Source organism: Apus apus, chromosome 4 (genome assembly GCF_020740795.1).
Source record: "Apus apus isolate bApuApu2 chromosome 4, bApuApu2.pri.cur, whole genome shotgun sequence".
Lineage (NCBI taxonomy): Eukaryota > Metazoa > Chordata > Aves > Apodiformes > Apodidae > Apus > Apus apus.
The window spans coordinates 62,074,970-62,099,173 of NC_067285.1; the positions used below are offsets into that span (position 1 = coordinate 62,074,970).

At 41.8% G+C, this 24,204-nt stretch overlaps 1 protein-coding gene across 4 annotated transcripts in view; it reads left to right on the forward strand.

Annotated features, from left to right (window-relative positions):
* Nucleotides 1-19,481, forward strand: part of LEF1 (lymphoid enhancer binding factor 1) — a 71,047-nt gene extending 51,566 nt beyond the window's left edge. For 2 of the 4 annotated variants that reach the window (XM_051616874.1, XM_051616876.1), the window contains 4 exons: nt 1,982-2,089; nt 6,064-6,112; nt 6,751-6,791; nt 18,360-18,401. In XM_051616874.1, the coding sequence (XP_051472834.1) occupies nt 1,982-2,089; nt 6,064-6,112; nt 6,751-6,785 (192 nt within the window). In that variant the 3' untranslated portion in view covers nt 6,786-6,791; nt 18,360-18,401. Of the gene's footprint in view, nt 1-1,981; nt 2,090-6,063; nt 6,113-6,750; nt 6,792-18,359 lie in introns of all 4 variants that reach the window. The other 2 variants (XM_051616873.1, XM_051616875.1) reach the window with 1 other exon arrangement.
* Nucleotides 19,482-24,204: the final 4,723 nt, after the last annotated feature.

Genomic DNA, 24,204 nt, shown 5'->3' on the forward strand with positions numbered 1-24,204 from the left:
TAAATGCATGCTAACCCACAATTACCAACATCTTCACTGTCAGTGTTGTTCTTCCAAGGGAAAGCAGCAGAGGTAAATGCCCGCTTTGCCCTTGACTGTCCCAGAAATGAGAAAAGGGACAAGTTTTGTATACATCTGAGTTTGAGTAGGGATTATTCACATCCCCTTTTCTTGACCACTGACAGAGGCAGTACTGAGAGGCACTGCAATTCTTTGAAAACCCTTTGCTTCTAAGTGGGACGTCAGTACATGACCTGAACTGCTACTTCTGTGTTACTATCTGAAGACTTCGCTCTTCACCCCCCTCCACCGCTGCCCCAAACAGAGCAGAAATCGCTTGGTACTTGTCCTAGTTCCTGCAGCCTCTGCCTTCTCTCTGATGTTCTTGTTGCCTCCTCTTAAAGAACATCTCAGAGCTTGCATTTTCCATTCTTCCATGCAGGTCACTAGGATCATGTTTTCATTCTCACTTCTTCAGTAATTGGTGTTAGTTGTTTAGCCCGTCAGCCTTGTCTTCTTGGTCTGCATGAGGGCAGTAGGTTATTCATCTCCATTTTAGTAGTGAATCAAGCCTCAGCCTTCCATTGCCTGCTTTTTCCACAGCTAGGACTACTCCTTTCAAGTTACTGTTCTGTGTGGAAGTACCTCAACTTCCACTTCTACGGTGGCACAAGCAATGCATGAGTTATTGAATATAAGTGCTTGGAGAGTAATTATTACCAAATTTTGTGTTCAGTCATGCTGGTCACTATTTACTATACCCTGTGCCACTCCGGAATGGGAGCCACCTCTATTCTCAAGAGCTGACACTCTGCATGCAGCTGGGCTCTCTGATGCCACCACATTAACATTCAGTGCCTCCCAGTTTCGGAAGGCTGAAGTGCTGTGCCCTCAGTAACACATCGAACTTGCCAAGTCAAGGCAGACAAGTGCTTTAGTTCCCATCTTGTGACACATTAACAAAATGACATATTAAATCATACAAATGAGATCTGATCTGAAATCCTAGTTCTTTAAATTATTCTTGCATGAGTGTCTTAATGATTTCATGTCTGGGTTGTTTTTTTTTTTTCAATGTTTTTTCCCTCTGCTCTTCGATGCACATTGTCCAAGTCAAACAAGAAGACATTGTCTAATGCTGCAGCAGAGGAACCTGATTCTAAATAAAAGGCCTTTACTCTTTTTGGTTCAGGTCTATGATAAGTGTTTCAACAAGAACGAAAATATTAGATACTGATGTAGCTGGTGCCTTTTAAAATGTGGAGCTTGTGAGAGTTTGTTTGTTTGTTTTAAAAAAAGTACATAAAAAGAGAAAGCTTATTGCTACTTGGCTACTGAGGTCAACTTATGTAATTTTGAATACTACAGTTCTGTGGTTTTGTATCTTAGAAACTTTTTGAAGTTGCCATTTTCTTCTATTATAACAGAAATCAGAAAGCAGGTACCTTGGAGCTGAACATTCAGAGGCTGATCTTGGAATAGGAGCCTGCTGGTGCCCAGAAAGCTAGTGCTGCACTGTAATAAAAAACCCATGTGTAGCTGCTGCTTAAAACCAAGACAGCAAACTCTGCTTTGATGGGGAGCTTGCTGCCCTTTAAAAGCAGCACAAAACCTTTCTGTTTTGTCAGGAGCTGAAGGGTGGGCTTTTGTTGGTGTTTTTTGTTGGGGTTTTTTGGGGTGGTTCTGTGTTATTTTGTTTTTTTTTTTAAAGTAGTGTTGGAGAGCATGGTTCTGTGAGCAGATTATTTCATGAACCCTGTTTCCATCAATGATATTTGTCTTGCTCAAGACACTTGGCAGTTGCAGAGTTAACAAATGCCTGAAAGTTGGTTAATAGACACAGGTGCTTGTAATTGCTAATTAATTTTATTTTGGCAGTGGGGAAGGACCAAATCAAAGTCATAAAAACACTTGCTCATGTCATCTGTTGCCGAGGTATGAATTATTTCCTAGTCTAATGCTAAGTTTATTTTGTTTCCAGTGGCATGCTCTCTCCCGTGAAGAACAAGCAAAATATTATGAACTAGCTCGTAAAGAAAGACAGCTACACATGCAGCTTTATCCAGGCTGGTCTGCAAGAGACAACTATGTAAGTTTCTCACTTGAAGGCTTTTTTTTCAAAACCAATTTCCATTACTTAACTTCTTTTCCTTTCTTTTTAACATGTGAAATAATTCTGGAGTAGAGTTGTTGAAGAAGCATAAAACATAAGCCTTATATTTCTTTGCACTTCAAGCATCCAGAAAAGCTGAGATTTTTTTGTTGTCATTGAGATTATGCTTATGAAGGTCACAGTTTTTCATGCTAAAAAAATAGCAAGGAAAGTTTTTTTTTCTAAGATAGTGGCCAGTACTATCTGAAAGCTTATGTTCTACTGTACAGCTGTGACTTTTCCATAATTTGCTATTAATTCACTTGCTATCCAGAAATCTTCTTTATCCCTGAGTGAAAAAGGGCTGTCTCTTTTTCAAGAGAACTGAAGCCCAGGGATCTTGATGCAAACTGAACTTTAGCTGAAAGTAATTCAGAATGGTCCTTCTGTGGAATGAAGCCTGCAAAATTTGTATAAGAAAAGTTCATGTTGGATCCTGCTTTTATACCATTTGGTGAAGCTAAGAAGTTTTCTTACAATTACTCTTTATTTTATAATTAAATATCAAACAAGTGTTAATAGCACATTGCACAGCTTGCACTGCATGATTATATTATTGTACTTACAATGAGTTGTCAGTGTAGTCATATGTTACGTTGTGAAACTTGAAAGCTGCAATCCTGAGAGACTATCCTAGTCTGAGATCTGGGCTCCTTTCCATCCCCACACCAGCTGTGACATTATTTACTGTGATAAAGTGTACATACTATATCTGGCTCAGTTTTCCATCTGTTTTAGGTGGACAGTAATATTTATCTACTTCAGCGATATTTTGTGGGCATGAAAAGAGTATGAGGCACTTAACTACAGTGTTAACAGAAATTGTAGAATTACCTACCGAACATTTCCAATCCAGCACAGCTACTGTTCATCTTAAATGAAATCTGCATTTCTAAGGTAGAGTCTCTTAGGGAGATCTTTGGCATGGAAGGCATTGACACAGAAACTACCTGATCCATTCTAAAGCAAATGGCTTGGTCTTGCTGCCATCCATGGCCAGTTTTGTAAGCACAGACACTGCTGTAAGCCCTAACAGCTTGTTTCTGCCTGTTTTATGCAGTCATCTTTCCTAGCAGATGAGCTGTCATGACCTTACACAGATAGGTTTTATTTCCAGTAATCAAACTGTGTCAACAGAGTGGTCTTGAAATATACCTGGGCACACATAGAGCCTTAGAGGTATACTCCCTAGAAACAAGGGGATTTCAAGTATCTTGAACTTACTTGCTGGAAAATTGAACCATTTTGGAGCTTGGTAGCTCCTGTTTACTGCATGTCAGTCTTCAAGATTGTTCTGTGATGCTCAGTCATGTTGACTTTGAAAATCTGACGTGTTTTGCCACAGCCTACTGCCTCAGAGTGCAAGCAGTGGAGCTGCGGTTTCTTAAATGCCTTGGTAGCCATGTGGAGTGTGTAAGGTGGCAGGTATGATTTCTCTCTTTGATGCGCTTCCAACCCCGCATCCTGTGTGGAAGTAGAGCTCTGACGTGCTCCATTCCTGTGTGTTGCAGTGGAGGACTCTGCTAGCTTCCTCTTGCAGGCCTCCTCTCTGCCTCGCCAGGAATGCACACATTTGTTGCAGTGGTGGTGAGAAGGTGATCATAGTAGATCACAGTTTATCACTGAAACCTCTTCAGGTAAAAGTAATCTTTTTTTAGTTTTGTTTTATTTTTTCCTCTTCATTTTTTCTAGCTTGAGCAGTCAAAAAAATGAAATTGTCTTCATTTAGCACAGATATTACTGCTCTGTTGTCAGAATTAGAAGTGACTCCTTCTCTGGAGACATTCAAAACCCGCCTGGACGCCTTCCTGTGTGATGTACTCTAGGTGACCCTGCTCTGGCGGGGGGGTTGGACTAGATGATCTTTCGAGGTCCCTTCCAACCCCTATGATTCTATGATTCTATGATTCTATGACTTAGGGGTGCCTCTTCTGTTTCATTTTCAGAATGAAAATTTCAGAAAACAGTAAAATTTTAAAATATGTACTTCTTGGGTTTAATTCTTTGATTTTGGTTTGTCTGGTTATTCAGGATTTCAGAAATTTCAAAAAAATGTTAAGCATTGCTATTCAGCTGTCGACAATATCTTTTATTGTTATTATTACTGATACCCAAAGTAGTCCTGCAAAGTTTTGTGACAGTCACAAGGAGCACAGTGTTTTCACAATGTAGTAGCATGTACATGTGCTGGAGTTGTTAGAAACGACCTCATTTGGGAATGCTGACCATCAGTTTTCAGCCCAGCCTGTTCCCTCAGTTTCTCCACTTTGGGTTTCTCATAGGTGTATCTCAGATCAGGTTTCAATATGTGTTAGCACTTGAAGTCAGCCTGCCATAGAGAATAAAACAATTTTCCTTGCATGATTTTCCCACATTAACATCTGCAGCAATGCAAAAGTATTGCTGGGGTGCCTAAGTGATAAATGCACATCACTGTGAATTTCCCAGAGCCCTTGAAAGCTGCTTTCTAACTTCTAGTCTTGGTCCTGTATTTAGGAGCTTGCTCACAAGGCATTGCTCAGCCCTGTTGCCAGCCTCAGGATAAATAAGATCAGGAGCTTAAGACTCGGGCAGGCCCCCACTTTCAGAGCAGGCTGGAGAAGACTTAAATTCATCTGCTGTAGCTTCACCGCAGCTTGTATTTGAAGCCCTCGCTTGCTGTCCATCAGTGAGCACTGCAGTGGTTTGAGGTGGTTTCTCACATCACCTGCTGTCCTTCTCACATCTCCTTGCAGAGCTACCTAATGGAACAATGTGTCCTTCCACCTCAGCCCTTCCAGTTTGTGGCCACTGTACGTGGCATGGGCTGTGCTGGGACACATGTTGGTGGCTGCCAGCTGTGCAGAGCAGGGTAACCTCTGGCTGGGGGGCAGGGGAATGGACAGCAGGTTGCAGTCCCACTAACAGCAACTGCACCAGGGTTTGCCAGAGCTCATCTGTTAGAGTCTGTCCTGGCAGCTTGAAACCTTCTTTAAAATACACATGGATAGGACTTTTATTTTGTTTTAATTAAAAGAAAAAATCTTTGACTGACAATACAGGACAATAAAGAGAAGTGATATGGAAGAATATTAAGGTGCTAATTAGGGCGATGCAAGACAATTTAGGTTTTAAATTGTGGGTCTAAAGTGACCTTTTGTTTCTTTAAAGAGCGTGCAAATGGGGAGCACTGGCTGTTTCCATAGATAGGGGTGTGGGAGAAGGCTGAGCATGTGGGTTGCCATGATGAGCCTCCACCAGCACGGCTGGTGCCCGTGTGGTGTCCAAGACAACTGCCTGACGTCCATTTCTGTCCTGCACCTCGGTCATGTTAAGGGTGCTCTGCTGCACAGCAGTCTGCTCTTTGCTTACTGCACAGCACGTTCTCCGGGCGCAGCCGTACGAGACTTGGCTTTTGTTGAGGTACGAGCATTATCAGAACAGCTTTAGTTGGCTGGTTTACACCCTGGGGACAAGTCATGGTCGTCGTAGGTACTTTCAACACCCTGTCTGTTGTTGCCATGTATGACAGTGTAAGTATCTGGATGTGTGAAGGGTTCTTGTAAGAGCCATAAATTATGGTATCAACATATGTGTCATCAGATTATTAAGTGTGAGAAGTCTTTTAGCTGCTTGCAGCTGCCAGGGTTAGTTGAAAAACTGCCAGAAACTAATTCTGTGTGGATATAAAAATGTGTTATTGCTCATGTACATATTTCTCCATAGATGCTGAGAGCAAACCTTGTTACCATTGCAACAGTTGGAAGTGGGTTAGAAAAGGTTTTAGTTACCCTGAAAACAATTGTGTTTTTTTCCTAACGGCTTTCTCAGTGTCCAGATGGCTTTTGTTTCTGTGCTATGAGATGGGGGAGTGACAAAAAAACCCACAACTCTGTGCATGTAATGGTATGGTAAAATTCCCTATTTTTCAGGGGAAGAAAAAGAAGAGGAAGAGAGAAAAGTTGCAGGAATCAGCATCAGGTAGGTCATGACCAACTCTTACTTACCATTCACCTCAGGTATATTTAGAAACCAGGGCTTGTGCTATTTAGTTTTTACATGCTTTTCTCTAACATTTGCTTCTGACAGACGTTTTAAGATGCTTCACTTTAAATGCAAGCCTGTGAAAATGCACACAATACACATCTCCTTGCCCTTACACCTTTCTATGCAGCAGTCCTGACTGCATCAAAATCTTTGGCATTGCTGCAATCTTTGTCCTGCTTTACCTTTGCTTTTCTCCTCAGTCAATATTCTGTTGTCCTTAGATTTAACTGTGTCTCAAATACTGTGTGGAATTATCGGACACTGGAAACTTTACACTGACCTTTTTGTAGTTTGAAATTTTTATCATTGTATTTTACATGCCTGTGTACACTAACAGCTGCCTAATAGGTTGGCTAAAAGCATCAGTGAGGTCTCTTCTTTGCCTGTAAAATATATACTAAGAAACACCCTGTGTTCCCCAACAAACATGGCTGGTATAAGAACCATAAAAAAACAAACAACAAAACCAAAAACATGTTAAAAAAATCCATGTGATACTGTAGCAAACAAACTTATTTGGAATGTGCAAAAACTGTAACAAAAACTTGTTAAAGGAAAACAATCTTCTACAGGTACAGGCCCCAGAATGACAGCTGCCTACATCTGAAGCATGGTAAGAACATCTCTAAAGCTTTCCTGATGATAAAACTGAATTGTAAAATAAACTTTCTTATAAATTTTATGCAATAATAATATGAATTTAGCAAAAATTGCAGAAGCATCATATCTGAAAGCTAATGTTACTTTGATGACTGATGGTTTTTATACCGGCTATCTATTAGGTGTTCACCATTTTACTTCTTAACCTTAATATTTTCAAATTGACTGTACCTCACTGACTCGCTGCAAGTCTGCCTGTGAAGCACAGGGATGGGTTGATTAAGCAGTGCAAACCCTCCCAGCCAGCAGACTGTCACATTTCATAAGAGCAGGTTAGATGCTGGCTTCAGAGAACACTTTATGTGCTGACATCTACAAGATGCTGGCTGGCTGGGTACACTTTTAAAAAAATTATCCACCTGTATACTAACAAAACATCTGCTAAGAAAATGGGACAATATTTCAATTATACCATTAATTTCTTCCTCAACTGTACAATGGTGTGTCAAGTATGATGTGGGTTTGGTTTCGTTGTTGTTGTTTTATTTCCAGTGTGTGTTTTCTCTCTTCATACCATAACATCTGCACAGAAGGTGGAATGACTAGGGATCACACATACCCAGTTAATACCATCAGGTCTTCTTGTGAATGCACACAGTACCGCCGTGAGATCCTCATTTCTCAGTGTTTGTGTTAGAAGGCTGGTCCTTCTCTTCCTTGTAGTGTGATATGTTTTCCAGTAGGAATGGCATTTGTTTGACATAATAGTTGCTTCTGCACCATCTAATTAACCCAGACTGCTCTCTGGAGATCCCTGAGAATTTCAGGAACTGTGCAAAAAAAGAATCCTTTTAAAACTCACCTATGCTTTATAACAGAAATGGGCTCTTTATCCCTCTACCCTGTTTGGCTACATGATCCCCTTGGCACTCAGAGTGGTCAGGGAAGTGGCTTCCTGTTGGCCCTCTGCTCTGCTTGGACTTTTGGCCAGAGAAAGCCAAGTTAAGTTTGCTTTGTGCAGTGTGTCAGTTGTCAGTCAGCCAGCGTGATTCAGGCGTCTTCTGTAGCTACACCATTATCCTAGCTAGTTTGAACTTGGCTGGGTTTAAGACTTTGGGTTGTTTTTTTTTTAAAGCTGAAGTAAAGTGAAAATGGAAAATATGTGCTCTTTTTTTCTTCCTGCTAAGCAAAAGTTTGTCAGGCAAACAGGCTGTCTTGCTCTTTGCAATATGCCTGAGTCATGCTGATTTTAGTTTTGGATTGCAGCATTTGGGTTTTGTAGCCTACACAACAAATGTAGCTGTGAAGTAACGTTAGTTGCAGTGACTGCCATATTACACTTAGGAAAAAACAAAACACAACCAAAAAACATTTTATAATTGATGTTTCAGCTTAGTTCTCGAGGTCCATGATTGTTATGAGTATTTTTCCCTTTGATTTTAACAGAGCAACAGTAAGCAAAACACATAATTTTATCTGAATTGATGCAGAGCACTTCACTGGGATTGGAATACAATTGAAGTTCAACTGACAGCTAAAAATAGGAGGATATTTGGTTTCTTGGATGCTGTACAATCTAAAGGTTGACTGCCTTGTCTACACTGAACTACTTATGTTGGAGTTTCTGTTTCCATTTTCCATATTAGAGGATGAGTTGAAATACAAGAGTTTTGAGTATGTAGGTGTTCTCGTTTTCCCTTTTATCTCTACACCGTTTCCTTCCCTCCCCTTAAGCTCTGTAAGAGTGTGGAAACTGTATCTCTGTCCTAGTGCAATTTCTGTAATGTGTGAGAACAGCAGGTACCTTCCTCCACTGAAGGTGGAGTGTGCTGTGGACCCCATATATGTCCATGTAGGCAGCCTCACTAAATGTTGCATGCCAAGTGAATGCTCTCCACTGGAGACACACAGATGTGCTCCAGCTCGAAGTAAATGCACAGAATGATTGAGGGAACCTGAATCAGCCAGACTTCAAAGTAAACTTCTGAAGGTTAAGACTCTTGCCCTCTGCAAGCCTAATCCAAAAAATGTTTTGCCCACAAGCGTAATATCTCACCAGGCCCACAGCAGAGCTGCTGTATTTTTTACTGGATGGAGATAATAAGTTTGGGAATGCCCTTCAGTCAGTGCTGCAAAGAGCCCTTGAAGACAGGAAAACACCAGCTTTCTTGCTTGTACGGATGGTGCAAGGAAGAGGGAGAAGGAGGGTGGGAGGTCTGGGAAGGAGACAAACGTTCTGTTATCTGAGAAGAATCAGAAATGAGTAGGTGGCAAGACCAAAGAAAGAATCTCTAGATCAGCACAAAGGAGATCAGCCAGGGCTGTAATTAGGGTGATGTAAGTGAGAAGGATGAAATGGTGGGAGGGTTGTGTGGTGGGATGTTCAGAGGAAAGTAACGGAAGAGACATGTAAACAGAAATTATTTGAGATACTGTGAAAGTTTTGGGTGTTGGGGTTTTTTGTTGTTGTTGGTTTTGGTCCATGAACGCTTCAGCACATTAACTGATTTTTAAGGTGGACCTCTTAAGCTGCTTTTTGGCTTGGACAACATTTGAGTGGTGAAGTCAAGGTGGTAGTGTTAAGTTGCTCCCTTCTTGCAGTTGTGCACTGCAGCAGGCTTCTTACGGCTTCGCTGCTTAGGATTTTGCTGAGTTCTGCTCCCTCCTCCAGGCTGCTCAATGGCCAGTTTGCAAAATGCTTTAGTATTACATTGCTTTAGGAATACTATGACCTGGTGCTCCAGTCTTTGCTAAATTATCCTGGGGTACTGCAAAGCACCTTGCCATTCTTGACAAGTTGTGAAACTGTCCCTAAGTGGGATTTTATTTTCAGTTGACATAGCTCAACAACACATTTGAGATTATTTGTATTTGTTGAAGAAATAACTCATATGCATTCTCTCTTTTTGAAATCACCCGAGAGTGGCATAAGACCTGATAATGCTAAAAAAGAGTTTGGGAGAGGCCAGGAGGAAGGGGAAACAGGGAAATCTAAGATTAAGGACCAAGTAGAGATCATCTGTTGAACACTTTTCACAAAGGTGGGTGTTTTCTTGTTACTTTAAGCACAACTTTCTGGAAGACTCGTCATAAACGGGAGCAATTTTGCTGTGGCAGTGGAGATTCCTGATTTTGTATTCAGTTTGACTTTTGGAAGGAAAAAAGCTCATTTTTAGGATCTTATGAGTATTTTTAAACCAGCAAGGAAATTGAGGAGTACTAACAAAAATTCCTTCCAATTGTTCTGCAATGTGGAAATAGTTAACTTCTTATGACTTGCTATGTACGGTAATTGTACAAGACACATCATTTGACATACGTCAGGATGCAACTGGGAAGTTCTCACAAGCTACATAATTTAACATTGTGTTTTGGCATATCTTCAAGGGCTAAAAAGAGTGATAGAGAAGCTTAGTAGACATTTGAAAACCTGTGAGAAGTGTATTTGTGGCTTGCAAAATTGCATGACAATTAGCACTTAGATTAGTAAAGCTTTCAAAAAATGAGAGAAGTTGACTGATTTACAATCAGAAGCTCTTAAAAGGATCAGATGAAGACTGTTTAACTGTAAACAATGAATTATCTATAACCCTTCAAACTTCATACATGGAAATTAGAGGCACATTTCAGGGAAGAAGTGGGTTTTGGATAACGTTGCAAGAATTTGTGATTGAATTATCTTTTCCTTACTATTGAGATATAAAATGGAGTGAGGCTGTGGAAGCAGACTAGATGGTGGACCAGTCTACAGCCAGAACACTGTGGAAAAGAACTGTCTGATGACTGGGGTCATGGTTGTGACCATGGGTTTCTGGCCAGCATCCTAGAAAGGAGATAGAAAGAGGATGTGGTACTTTGCCTTCTGAGGCACATGTTTTCTAACCTGGCTTGTCCGGTGCTCTCAAAATTGCTGCTGGAGTAGTTGAAACTTGAAGAAACACTCCGACCCTTTCCATACCCCCTGGCTGCTCAAAAGCTTTAAACAGAGGAGGATCTGTGCACAAGTTCACGTATGAGAATTTGTGGTGATGGTGGTGCAGAGACACATTATTTGCTTTAAAAATTGTTTCCTGTGTGACCCATGTTTCTGTATTCCCTGTTTTACCTACATACAGTGGCCTTCAGCATAGGCAAGAGGGACAGAATGAACAAAAGAGAATTTGCTGGATTGAAACATTTCTATTATTGAATACTTTGGTTAACTTCAGCCTGTTTCAGGTAGGCATAGAAATTTCCAACGACAATGGCTATAGTCCTCAGACAGATCCCTTCCTGCAACTTCATTCTGACCTGACATTGCTCTTACCAGGGTGAAAGGTAGAAAACCTCCTCTCTTGCAGGCTCTCCAACATTAAGAGAAATGTCCAAGAGCAAAGGTGAAGTGCAGCCGCTCCTGCACTGGAGGCTGGTCCCATAGGGCACTGGCAGCTGCTGCGGGAGATGTGGCAGAGCAGAGCCAGTGCAGCAGCCTTGGGAAGGGAGGGAGGGAAGGAAAGGAAAGGAAGGAAGAGGAGGAAGGAAAGGAAGGAAAAGAAGGAAAGGAAGGAAAGGGAGGGAGAGTTTAAAAGCTATTTTGGTTGCAATCAGAGACTATGGGAGCAATAAGGGCAAGTCAGGGTAGGGGCCAAGCATAGGTTTTCTAAATAAAAAAACAGCAGAACACTTTCAGCTACACAATCAGCATAGGTACAGGGGTAAGGAAACAAGAACATTTCGCAGAAAACTATGAAATGTTAGTTTCTGCATGCAAAGGCTGTAGCAAGGTCAGCTATGAAGCTGACCTTCAGTATTTCGTGTTTTGAAGTAGGTAATTCAGAAGATGAACATCTAGAACCTCTTTTTTTGTCAGAGATGCTTGAGCTGCAGATGCTGTTGTGAACTTAGCAGGTTTGGACTCGGCCACATTGACATGTGATTTAAAAAAACCCACAAACCTGTACTGTTTCACTTCTGAGGTGTCGGCAATAGGCAGCTTGGGCTAGAATGAAGGAACAGTGGGATGACTATTGTTCTAACTCTTCCTGTGGGATAGGGTGGGGACAGGGAGTAGACAGCTGGTGCACCATTATTCTCTGGATAAAAATGGTATCTTTTAGTGGATTCAGTGAAGTTGCCACCACACTGAGAATTCTATGGTAATGAGGAAAACCCTGTTTCATAAAGGAAACATAAGATTTTAAAATGTGGTTTCATTTCCAACTGGAAGAAAACCTCAGCATTTTAGTGTTCCTCTCATCACATTTCCATTTTTTTAGTGTATTTACATGAAACATTTCCAAATGAGAAATAGATCCTGTATTCCTGAACAGCGAGAAAGCAAATTGTTATGACATTGTCTAAGTCTTTCCCATTTTTTTTTCTGGAGATTAAGCTTGGGTGAAACCTGCCCTCTAGCACTGTTTTGTTTCTGTTTGCCTCTGACTTCGAGAGATTTTGATTGAAGAGGTCTTCTGATAAAAATTAATGCAAAACTAGCCATCCTGAAGACAAAAAAAACCCCGAAAATGCTTTAAATTTGATGTTGCAAAAGTCACTGCTAGTAGAGCCAACCTTCTCATACAAGGCAGTTTCTTAATCCTCTACTTTAAGACTTCTTATGCAAGTCATCTTTTACATATCCCATCCTTTACCCCCTTGTTAAGACTGTACCATATAAACAGTTTTGAAAGTGTGCAGATGGAGAAGCTGTACAAGGAAGGAAGCTCACAGCAGGGCCAGCTGAAACACCACTGTCATGAGACTGGCAGCCAGTTGGACAGTATGTGTTTCAGTGTGACCTTTCAGGACACCAGCTTTCTGTCACTGGTTCCAGCAGTAGGAGCAAATGTTGGAAGCATCTGTGCAGTGAAGGTGTCATTGGGGTGTAGGGTATGAGCAGAGTTAGATGCAATGAGGGAAAAGGGACCAGTGACCATCTCGCCAAATTTGTGTTCTTGCCACAGGCATCAGTAGAGTGGGATCAGAGGGTAAGAGAACTAAGGAGGCTTAACTGAGCAGAGACATAATTTCTGAAGTGGCTTCCTCCTTGCAAAAATAAGATATGTGTTTCCTCATGACTGTTAAGTTGCATCAGAATTAAACTCAGGGGTTTTGAGAGATCTCTACCCTTCATCTCTGGGATACTTGAAATTGCACAAGGTAAAATATGACTGCCAAAATAACTATATATAATAAGTTTTATGGGGTGTACATTTGCTTGACAGAAGGCGAGATGATATTTTCATGAACAGTTTTCTTCCCGTGTGTGTCTTCTGAGATAAAACAGGGGGCTTGTGCATTTTGGACCAGTAGAGATTTTCTGCTGAGATGACTTAATTTTATCCGAGTGAAGTTGATGTCTTTGAGCTCTGTAGTGGTTTCTGTGTATTGCTGTCTTATACTAGTAGTGTTGCTCTGTGGATGCCTATGTACAGAAGAGTTGATAAAGCTCAAGAATACTCAGGTTACATCTGACTTACCTCAGGTTCCATGAAAATAACTACTTAAATGATTCTATATACTAGAATATTTAAATGTTGAGTTTGTCTTTCAGAGTACAGTGTAAACTCTAATCTATGTTTAGCTGTGTCAGAAAAGATTATATAGAAAGGAAACTTTACCTATGTTATTTCTTTTGGGTTTGTTTTTTTTTTAAAGGATTTTCACTTACTACTTTACCAGTACCTCATGCCTTTTCATTACAGCAGGTGAAAACTGAAGTTGCAGTTTCAATTCCCCTAGAACTCATGCATCTTTCTTAACTGCTGAAATAAATAATGTTTAAAATAGTCTTTTGAATATTTTTTGTATGCCTTAAAGGTACAAAAAGGAGACAAGTCTATTTCTTCCTCCCTTGCCAGATTACTTTTAGTATATTATTCCTCTTTAATAAGCTGCTAGAGACAGCTGTCTAAAGGTAATCTGTTTTTTATTATAAGCATGGAACCTCTCTCTTCTCCCACTTCCAACAGGAAAAATACATCCTGGGTCTTCCAGGTGGATCTTTTAAAGATCGTAGCTCAGTGATAGAGCTTCTAGTTTCATGCTGCCTACACTGGGGGCCTTTGATAAGAGCCACACCTGCTTTGGCATCACTGACTTCAGCTGCACAAAGTGGGAGCCCTGAAATATCTGGGTGTTCCCAGATAGTAGCTGACACTAACCTGCTCTGGAAGAGGTCTCTGACTCAGGGAGATGTGGGGGCTGGGTAATCCTGCTGCTCACATAAAGCATCTGAGGCCAAAATGGGAAGACAGAAATTAGGACCCTAGACTTCACCTGTAGTCAATGGAGAGGTGTTTTCAGGGGTAGCTGCTTCAGGGCATCAGTGGATCATTTTTCACTGGAGACTTGGTTCACAGTTACCGGCAATGAGCTGAGGCTAACAGCAGCAACAAAAAAAAAAACAACACCAAGAAAAAAATTGCCACTGACATAGCTTCAATGTGGCACTATCTGTTACAGTTCTAGGGCACAATTTGATGTCATTTCTTAGGCAAAAAAGGCAGCTTAAAAGGTTTCCTGGGCTGCCTGCTGGTATCCAGCTCTTGCAGAGAGGGCTTTTTCCTGTCTCCTTAGTTCCCTCCATCCATGTGCTGTAACAGCTTGTGGGACCCTGCAGCAAATTGGATTACTAAAACGACTGGGGTTTTGTTGGGAGGTGTTTTTTTGTTGTGTTTTGTTTAGATAGAACAAAGGTTGTGGAGTGTTTGTTTTTGTTTGCCCAGAATATTTCAAGGATCTGGTTTAGGCTAACCCCACAAACCATGGCACAGCTGGGCAGGAAGAGGAGCAGACTGCAGCACCAGCATCTATCTGCTTGTGCCTGGAACTCCCTCCAGCTCTGCTGCTAAAGAAAATACAAAGGGGGCTTCACAAACAGTGTGAACCTCTCTGATAAATAATGACCTGGTTCTGCATACTCAAGTTTCTGGTGAATTGGATAAAACCTGGCAGTAAGTTGAATATGTTCATTGAGGACTTCAAAAGAAAATGTCCATTTTAGTGGCTGGGTCCCTGAGTTTGTCATGTTGTTTGAAGTACTGGATTAAAAGCCAGGTTTGGAGACTGACTTATTTGTTGATTTGATTTGGGTTTTTTTAATACATAGAACTGCCATTTTATGTTGTCTTGTCTCTTCTTATAACTGTATGAAAACAACCTATGGTGGGGAAAGGTGTAGAAAAAAAACACTTGGTTGACAGTTTTTACTTTCTCTTGTCTTCTGTGAAGGCCTAGATGTCTACTCTGTACTTCTGTACCAACCCAGACACTCTTGATGCTCTTCCATAACTACTTCTGATTATCACAGCCTGGATGAACTTGCATAATCCTCTGTCTTGTTCTAGCAAAATGGAGAGGAGTTAAAGACTAGAGGAGGAGCACAAGGCCCCTGTGGAATCACCCTTCAATTCATCTCATTACCAACCATGGGTTGGATTTCTGAACCCATTCTTATGCTCTTGCCCTCAGCCATTGAGCAAAAGGCTTGCTAGGAAGCTTTAGTTTTACTGCAGTGATTCATGCAGTACAGTTGTATCACTTCAGCTTTTCTTTTTACATTGAAGTACTGTTGAATTTTACTCGAGGTGGGGTATTTTTTTTCCCTTTCCTCCTGCAGTCAGATGTACACTGCAAATGGCACAGACAGTGCCTCCTATTGTGGCTCAGGCTCAAGACTTCACATATGTAAAATGTGACTTGCAGCACTTTCTTTGAAGCCTAACCACAGCCAGGGAGCTGTAATTGCAGTCTTTGATTGCGCCGACTTCACTTGTGGATTGGGCTTTGCTAGGGCATGCCTTGCTTGGCGAGACTTCAGCTACAGCCCCCCAGTGAAGCCTTAGATGTGGGAAGTCTTCAGTCTCCTTAGCACATGCCTGTGGTTTCTTGAAAAGAATCCTGATTTGACCTGTTTTATATCTGTAAGGCAACACCATCGTCATTTGTATCTTTTAGGTATTATTTGGTTTATCAGCAGTAGAAGCAATTTCCAGCCTGTAGTCTGTGCAGCTGGGGGAAAGGTTGGGTTCTAGATGCTGTTTTCAGGATAGCTACTGTGTAATTTGCTGCACTGCAGTATTCGCTTAGAAATAAAAATATTTGAGGCTTTGCTCTGCCTGCCCCCTTGCAGAATTCCAGTAGGATCTGCAGCCTCTCTACTGGAGCAGAGGACAACTGGGTTCTGAGAGGGGCTACGGAAAGGAGGCAGGCACTGCAAAAGCTGCCTTTGGGTTGAGAAAGATGGAATGGCTGCTGTTTGAAAAAGCTGAGGGCCAGAGCAAGGCCGCAGTCGTTATTTTAACCTCCTGACTTCAAAGACAGCTTGCTGGTAAGGGAAGGGGGGAGGAGGCAGGGAACCATCTCAACAGAAGAGCATTTCATTTCCTTCAGTGAAGTAGACATTCCTGGCTGCTAATGGGGAGTAGCTCTGAATCACAGTGCTTGTATCAGACTGCTGTGAACTACTGGCCTGGCGCCTCAAGGCCATTCCTCAACAGGAAGCTGAATGTTTTCATGTAAGACTGAGAGGAAAACCTTCCCAGGAAGAGCAACCTGGACCAAACCTTTGAAAATCTGGGATGAAAAGGCACAAAATAAATATAAAGCTGCAGGGTGCTCTCCCCAGTGTTCCTCTGCTGTTTGCTTGGCCTCTCTTTCGTGCTCCTTGGAAAGGTAGAGCCCTTCATAGCTCTTTGATCCGCATGTGTTACAGAGCACTGTGCTACTTTATTAAAAAAAAAAAAAGGCAGGAAGCTCAGAAGGCTTTTTTTAGTTGGGACTTGGGCTGGTTTTATGAGGAAATAGGAACTGTATTAGTCAATACAGACCACCTCTGTTGAAATCACTGGTCTGCCTGTGGACTTTAAGCTGTGCTGTTTAAGAGGCCGGAATATGGCTTTAAATGTCCTTTTGTGGCTACTGGCAGTGAAAATTATTCATTATGTATGAATAATATATGTATCGGGGGGGGGGGGGGGGGGGGAGGGGAGAGTGTCCTTCAAATCAAAGCTATGCAGTGCAGCTTAGCATGAATAGCATGAATCTGTGCTGCTTCTTTCTACCTTAGTCTGTAGCTAAACTTCAGTGTCCTCTTTTCAACTTTCCACTAAAACAATGGTCCTGTGGGTGGCCCCTGATGAGGGGTCAGCTTGTTCAGTAAGATTGTGGGCCTTCAGCCTATGCTCACTAAAATCAAAGGGTTTGATTTTGGAGGCATTCTATCCTGGAGTACATTAGCCTTTGTAACTCCTTATTCAGGAGGGACCAACCAGTCCAGGCAAAATGCTTTGCATTCTAATGGCTTACATGGAAGCTGCTGTGGATGGGAGGTGGGTACCCAGCTATGGTTTAAAACAGCCCTGGTTTAAATACTGCTGCTGTAATATTTGCTGATTAATTCTGCTCTTATAGGCTTAGGCAGTCTGTCTGTTACGATGAGTCTAACAAAAGTTTGATTTGTGGTTTCAGTAACTCCATTTCTTCATAAACTTGTTCTGCCTTGTCTTGCATGATTCAGGGTGCTGGCAGTGGATCTTCTTTGTGTGACTAAGCATTTTGTCTTCTGGGGAAAAAACTCACTTGTCTCCACTTAACTGCATTCCTGTGCTAATTTTGGTCATTCTTAAAAGCTCTGCTCATTGGACCCTCTACTTGTTTGACAGCTGAGTAATACCTGGAGGCCTAAAGGTTAACGTAGATTTTTTTAAGATGCCAATAATCCTGGAGAGCATGTGGACACATATGTGGAAAAACATCTGACATATTAGACAGTCTTTGGGTGGAGTCTCTGTTACAACCCAGTTGTCTGGGTTGTAAGGGCAGGGGTGATGGTTGAGCTGACAGTTGTGTAAGGCAGCTGATGTAACCCAGAGATCTCATGATGAAGAGCTGTTCCTCTCCGAATGAACAATACCAGTAAGGTTTGCACTGGTGGCCTTTTTGCATGCTGTAAGAACATAAATCCGTCCAAGATTCTAGTGAACTTTACTGCTAGGTAAGAGGCCCGTGGCTCTTGTGTATCTAGCAGGTGTACCCTACCTCACTGAAGAGCAGAAGGAATCCTCCTCAGTCACGTGGATGCATGGTAGGGTCAGTGTTCACTCAAGCCTCACCCACCACATTCCTCTAACCAGCTGCTTGCCGAAGACAGCATCTCTTTGTTTCTGCAGGGAATAGCCCTTGAGGCTCTCAAGTAGAGGTTTAATTGACTTCAACCACTGTAGTACCAAAGCCTGAGAATGTCTAGTTTTGTAACAGATATCTGGGTCAAATGTTGTAGATAAATGAAATCCACTACTAAAGGGAATTACATCTATGATATGTTGGATGTCTAAATAGCTTAAAACCTCACCTTTCTACTTGGTATGGACATCTATTTACAATTCAAAGTACTCTCCATAAATATTCTTGCAAACTTCAGGCAAGGGCAAATAGCAATACTCTGCACTTAACTTTGACATTGCAAATGCACATTCCACTAATAAAGTGGTGTCATTATTACAGTGACCCAGCTTCTTCAAAGGATTAAAGGAAAAAAAATTACAAACGCTCCATATAGACTTTATCACTTTCTCTCTCTCTCTCTCTCCCCTCCCTGTAGGTGGGAAAAGAAATGCTTTCTCAACTTGCAAAGCAAAGGCAGCGACACCAGGACCCCTTCTGGAGATGGAAGCTTGTTAAACCCTAGGTGTGTCCTCCATCCACACAGACCACCCCCAAGGAGTCTGTCTAGGATGTCATTCACCCTGATGTCACTGCTAGAGACACTGAATCATAAAGACAATCACTGCCAAATTCCTTCACTATCACAAGAGTCCAGCCCTGGTATAAATAGAGCAAACGAGCTCCTGGGTCAGCAGAGCAGCTTTTTTCTTCACTCCACCTCTGCCTTGCACTCTTAAGCCCCCATCTCATCTGTGTCCATATCAAGTCAGCATACAAAGTAGCGTGGCTGTCTCTGCCTGCTTCAGCCAATGGAATAACGTAGACCACAGCTGCCCATACAGCACATCAAGGAATGGAATTTGCCTGGACCAGGATGACACACTCAACCTTCTTTTTATTTAATGGTGCGACAGGATCAACTTTGGTTTTAGCTTTTTTAAGAAACTTGAATGCTTTTATATTTTAACTTTTAGTTTGTAATTTCTTTGGTGTATATTTTACTAGGTATGAGCTTTTAAACAAGTGTCAGAAATCTGAAATACTTTTTAAATAAAAGGGTGTTTCCTTTTTTTTTTTTTTTTTTTCCTTCTGCCAGAGGAAAAACCCATATGGATAAAAGGTGGCTTTTTTGTTAAACTATTTGTAACAAATAGTGGCCTCTCAGTCTATATAATACAGTGTCCTACAGAACTAAATAAATGTAACAATAGCTGGTCAGTAGACACGTCAGTCTTGCATCATCTACTCTGTAAACATAAGCAATACATCCAGCAAATCTGACTGCAGTGAGTTCTCCTTCTCACCCATTCCCCTTCTCCTTGTAAAAAGCCCAGCACTTGAATTATTACTTCAATTGTTCTGTATTTGTATCTGTTTTTGTTAGCCTGTTAGTGGGATTTTATGCCAGTTGTTGAAATAAGCATTGATGTACCCATTTTTTAAAATAGTAAGGCACAGCCTTTGCCAAAAATACTGTCAACCGATATTTTTTTTTTGTCATTCCAGTTTGAGTTAATGTGCTGAGCATTTGTTTTTTAATAAAAGCTTTGTAATAAAACTAAAGTCAATTGTCTGGCTTAAAAAAAAGGAGAATGGTTTGCACTTGATGGAGTAGAGTCCCTCAAAGGTAGAAGCAAGAAAAGGAGGAAGGCACAGTCATTTCTAAGGCAGAAGACTTTTGGCTCAGTCTTCCCTTGTAGGAAATGCAAGTGTCTGTTCAGCTGTTTGCTCACCTGAAGTAAAGTCATTTTGGAAGATGACTTTTCTCCCTGAAGAGGGCAGAAGTCTCTAGTTTTCATATGAGGAGAAAAGAAGGGGCAGGCTCAGTGCTCCCTTACGCTTCTCGGTGAACTTTGGCACAAGGGGAAGTACCAGGGTCTGTGGTCCCTTCACCTATCTTTGGTTTCCTACTAAAACAGCACTGAACACAGCAGTGGTTTTAAGCTGATGATTAGGAATATGCATTCCCTCCTCTCTGGATGCAGTCAATGCCCACACAAGGGGCAGGGGCCTACCTGTTATCCCGCAGTCAGGGACTGGAGCTGGCTGCAGAATCAGCTGCAGAGGGCCTGATGTCTTGGTATGAGATCCATAGTCAACATGGCCTGCCAGTGGTGCCCTTAAGATGTTCCTGCAATAGCAAGCAGCTCCTCTGCACACTTCAAAACTGAAAGCACACATATTTGTGTCTTTTAAGCCCCAAATCCTACCAGCCCCTTCTCTGATACCTTTCCCATTTTGTTCAGAGACTGGTATTCCACAGCTCTAAAAAACATACAGCTGCCTGACTTCTACTAAAGTAGTTCAAAACACCCCAACACTAGCCACAGAGAAACTATTCCAGTGGCTTGTGAGCACCACTGCAAAAGAAATACTATGAACTGTACACTGAATCAGCATACCTTGTATTCTAGCTCCTGAGTCTTGTTTGCTGTGAGACTGGACTTAGTCAAACTTGAGCCACAAGAAATGATGGAGGCGAGTTACCATCCAAGGAAGCTTTGTGATTAGGTTGTTTATAACTGACCCTTAAGCTCCGTTGCATAATAAATTTCATAATTAAAAATGTTATAAAACAGATTCCTCTTAAACCAACATGCACTGCACACAAACCCAATTGTAGGAATGTAACCAGTATGTTCCTTCTTGCAGTATTTATTTCTAGCAAAACAAGTGCCCAGGCACAAGGGAATGCTCTCAGATGGCAGGAGAAGAGACCTCTGAGAGAACAGCAGCTGTATACTGAAGTTTGGCAAGACTTGGCTACATTTCTGTTCCAGCCAATTATCCCAGCCTTTGCTGGAAACCTGTCTCGTTTTTGGTTTGGGGTTTGGTTTTATTTTTAAAGGGTAAAAAAGCAAGTACTTTAGTGCAGTAATTGTTCTAAATCAAGGATTACTGCAGTGAGTTTTGTAAATTACATGTTCCAAAGATAACAGTTCTTCTAAAAACTTTTTAAAGCACAGCTACTTTATTTAGATATTTTAATGGCTATTTTAAAAAGCCACTTACCCGTTTTGAAAAAAAATGTTCCCTCTAGAGGTGTTAGCCTTATGTAGCACATTGTCCCAAATACACTATGTAGCAAACAGTTGCTTGTCTTAAGGATGAAAGGTCTTTCAGCTCCAATAGTGAAGGAGAAAAAGAATTCAGGAGCTAAAAATAACATCTCTGCTCTCAACATACAGTGAGCAAGCACCATGTGTTTGGCTCATTCACAAACCAAAGACCTTTCACATATAGCAACTACGGGAAAGGTTAACTAATATGCAAGGCTTAGGATGCGCCCATGAGAGTACCTGAAACAGAGTAACCGCACTATCCTGGAATGCCCTCCGTGACTTGGGTCAGTGTCCACTCCTGCCCGACACTGCTTATCAGCATTTGTTCCTGTGAGACTGGAAGAGCAAACTGATCTGCACTCACTGTATCCTGCCAGCTTATCAGTGGAGATCAATCAGCTAGTAAAAATGGCTTAGTAATGATGGTGTTACCCAGGGAGTAAGACTAGGCTTAAATACTTGTGATACCAAGTGAGTTATTCCACGTGAGACTCAAAAACAACACCCAAATTCCTGAAGTGCAACTCAGGCAGAAGTCAGCATCTAACCATGTCTTTCTTGGGTGCCAGAGGACATGCTTACCCTGTACTTCCCACCAAAAATGTCTTCAAGGATTTAAATGCTCCTAGCTTATGGCTGAGCTAATGATCCAGCTGCTTCTGTACAAGCATTCATAAATGTACTCTCTCCATCCAGTCTCTCCATTCCACGCATGCATCAAAACCAGTTCTGCATAGATTACCATACAGGTGGTCCCATTCATAAGCACAGTAGATATGCTGGTACCACGTCCTTCCCCCTCCCCTCACCAAAAAACCAGCAAAGGCCAAAGACACAGAACAGGGCAGTTGAGTTAGCGTTATTTACAGCTAATCAGACCAACAAGGTCTGGTCTGGCTCCTCAGGCTTCTGGATCACCTGGACGAGAGCCATTTCCCTTCCGTGACATAAAAGAACAATGCTCCAGGCTAACTTTGGCTTCTTGCACAGCAAGTGATGACAGATTCACTAGCTATGCTTACAGGGACTCACCAGCTCTAGAGAATTATCTTCTGTTGTAGTTTCCACTTGGAATTGGCTAACAGAAAAGGCATTAAGTTACTTGTACAAGTGATTGCTCGATGGTTATGTCAATTTGCAGCAAATGTGGAGCCTTAAGGACCCAATCCTTGCTCCAGGCTGTAGGACACCACAATCCAGAGCATCGGTCATCTCCACTCCTTTGAAACCACTAAAATGCACAAGGCTTTAAAGCAACCATTCAATTTCTTGATAGCTTCCTGCTCTGATCTACATGGCAGCTAATATAGGCTAAAGCAAGACAGGCCAAAAATTAAGGACACTGCAAAGACTATGTAATGCCTGCTAAACTTTCCAAAAACACAACTGCAGTTTGTTCTCCTGCATTCACAGGGGGGCCTAACATGCCAGGAAGCCTCTCCTTCCACCTAAGGACCTAATATAAAGTAGAGCATTATGGAGGAAAGAAACAACTCCACAAGTAGCAGAAGCCTGTCAGTTACAAACACACTTCTCCTAAGTTGGGTCAGTGACAAAACTACTGGGCTAAGAAGGCAGTTAGCTAAAAGGAAAGCAGCTGTGACAGGAAAAGGGACATATCTGCCAGGAATATGGGAAATAGACCTCTTAACCACCAGCTTTCAGCCAGCTCAAAGCAAGGATTAAAATTCTGCTCCCCATCCTCCCAGATAAATACTCATACCCTCAAGCCATGGTCTTTAGAATCATAGAATCATTAAGGTTGGAAGGGACCTAAAAGATCATCAAGTTCCAACCCCCCTGCCAGGAGCAGGGAACCCTACCACTAGATCAGGTTGCACAAAACCTCATCCAACCTGGCCTTAAAAACCTCCAGGGATGGGGCATCAACAACCTCCCTGGGCAACCCATTCCAGTTCCTCACCACCCTTATAGTGAAGAACTTCTTCCTGATATCTAACCTAAATCTCCGCTCTCTCAGTCTAAAACGATTACCCCTTGTCTTATCACTATCTTCTCTGATTAAAAGCCCCTCCCCAGCTTTCCTGTAGGCCCCATTCAAGTACTGGAAGGCTGCTACAAGATCTCTTCTGAGCCTTCTCTTCTCTAGGCTGAACAGCCCCAATTTTCTCAGCCTGCCTTCATAGCAGAGGTGCTCCAGGCCTTTGACCATCTTGGTGGCCCTTCTCTGTACCCTCTCCAACGAAGGGACATTTAAATGACATCATCATCTGGCTGGTGCACTCCGCATGAACTGTAACTTCAGTGAGCCACAGAAACAGTGCTTGCTTGGCTGAGATAATAGTCACTGTTTACCTGGTCTGGGATTCTTCCTGTGAATGATATTGTATAATACACATTTAAAGAAACTCACCCTTCCTACCTCCCAGAAAACAAACACATACAAGTAAGTGATAGGTTCCTTCATCCCTCTCAGCTATGGAAAACCAACATGAACCAGCAGAGGTAGGAGAAACATTTCCATCTACCACACAACAGAAAAGAAACTCACCCAAGAATGCATCTGTCCTGTTCACTGTGGTCAGAAAAGGTATCTACAACAAAATAAATTCTTCAGCAGAATAAGAAAAATAAGAAAAAAAAAATATTCCACAACTTAATGGTGGTTAAGACACTTACTTGGAGACACAACTCTTTGAAATAATTTCCTGCAGCTAAGAAAAACAGCTAAAAATCCTGCAGGATATTGATTAAGCTGAGGTAGGACCATCTCTGTCTCCTTTTAAGACAGAGAACAAGCCACAGAAACAAGAACTCATCTTGACAAAGCTAAATGCTATTTAAGAGTTAGTTTTTCTCTGCACCTGCCTGTGAAAGTGAAGTGCTGGGAAATAAAAGAGGAGACAGTACACACCAGAACACAGCAGTGGCTACACGCCTTGACTGAGATGAACAAGGTTCTTAAAATCTAGTTAAATCTAGTTTCTGCTTTTGCTACCCTGAAACAGATTTCCTTCTTACAGTTCTCCTGTGAAACCTGTTTTATTTTGTCATGACTGACATCATCAGCAACAATTTCCTCTCCACTCAATCCTAAATGACATAGGCAGTAATCATCTTCACAAACAAACCATTTGGCAGAACAGCCACTGCTTTTTTTCCCCGTAAAAACCTGCTAGCTCAAACTCTGATCAACATTTTAGTACTATGTCCTGAAAGAATTCACAATCCAAACACCTCAATCTAAGGTTCCTCAAC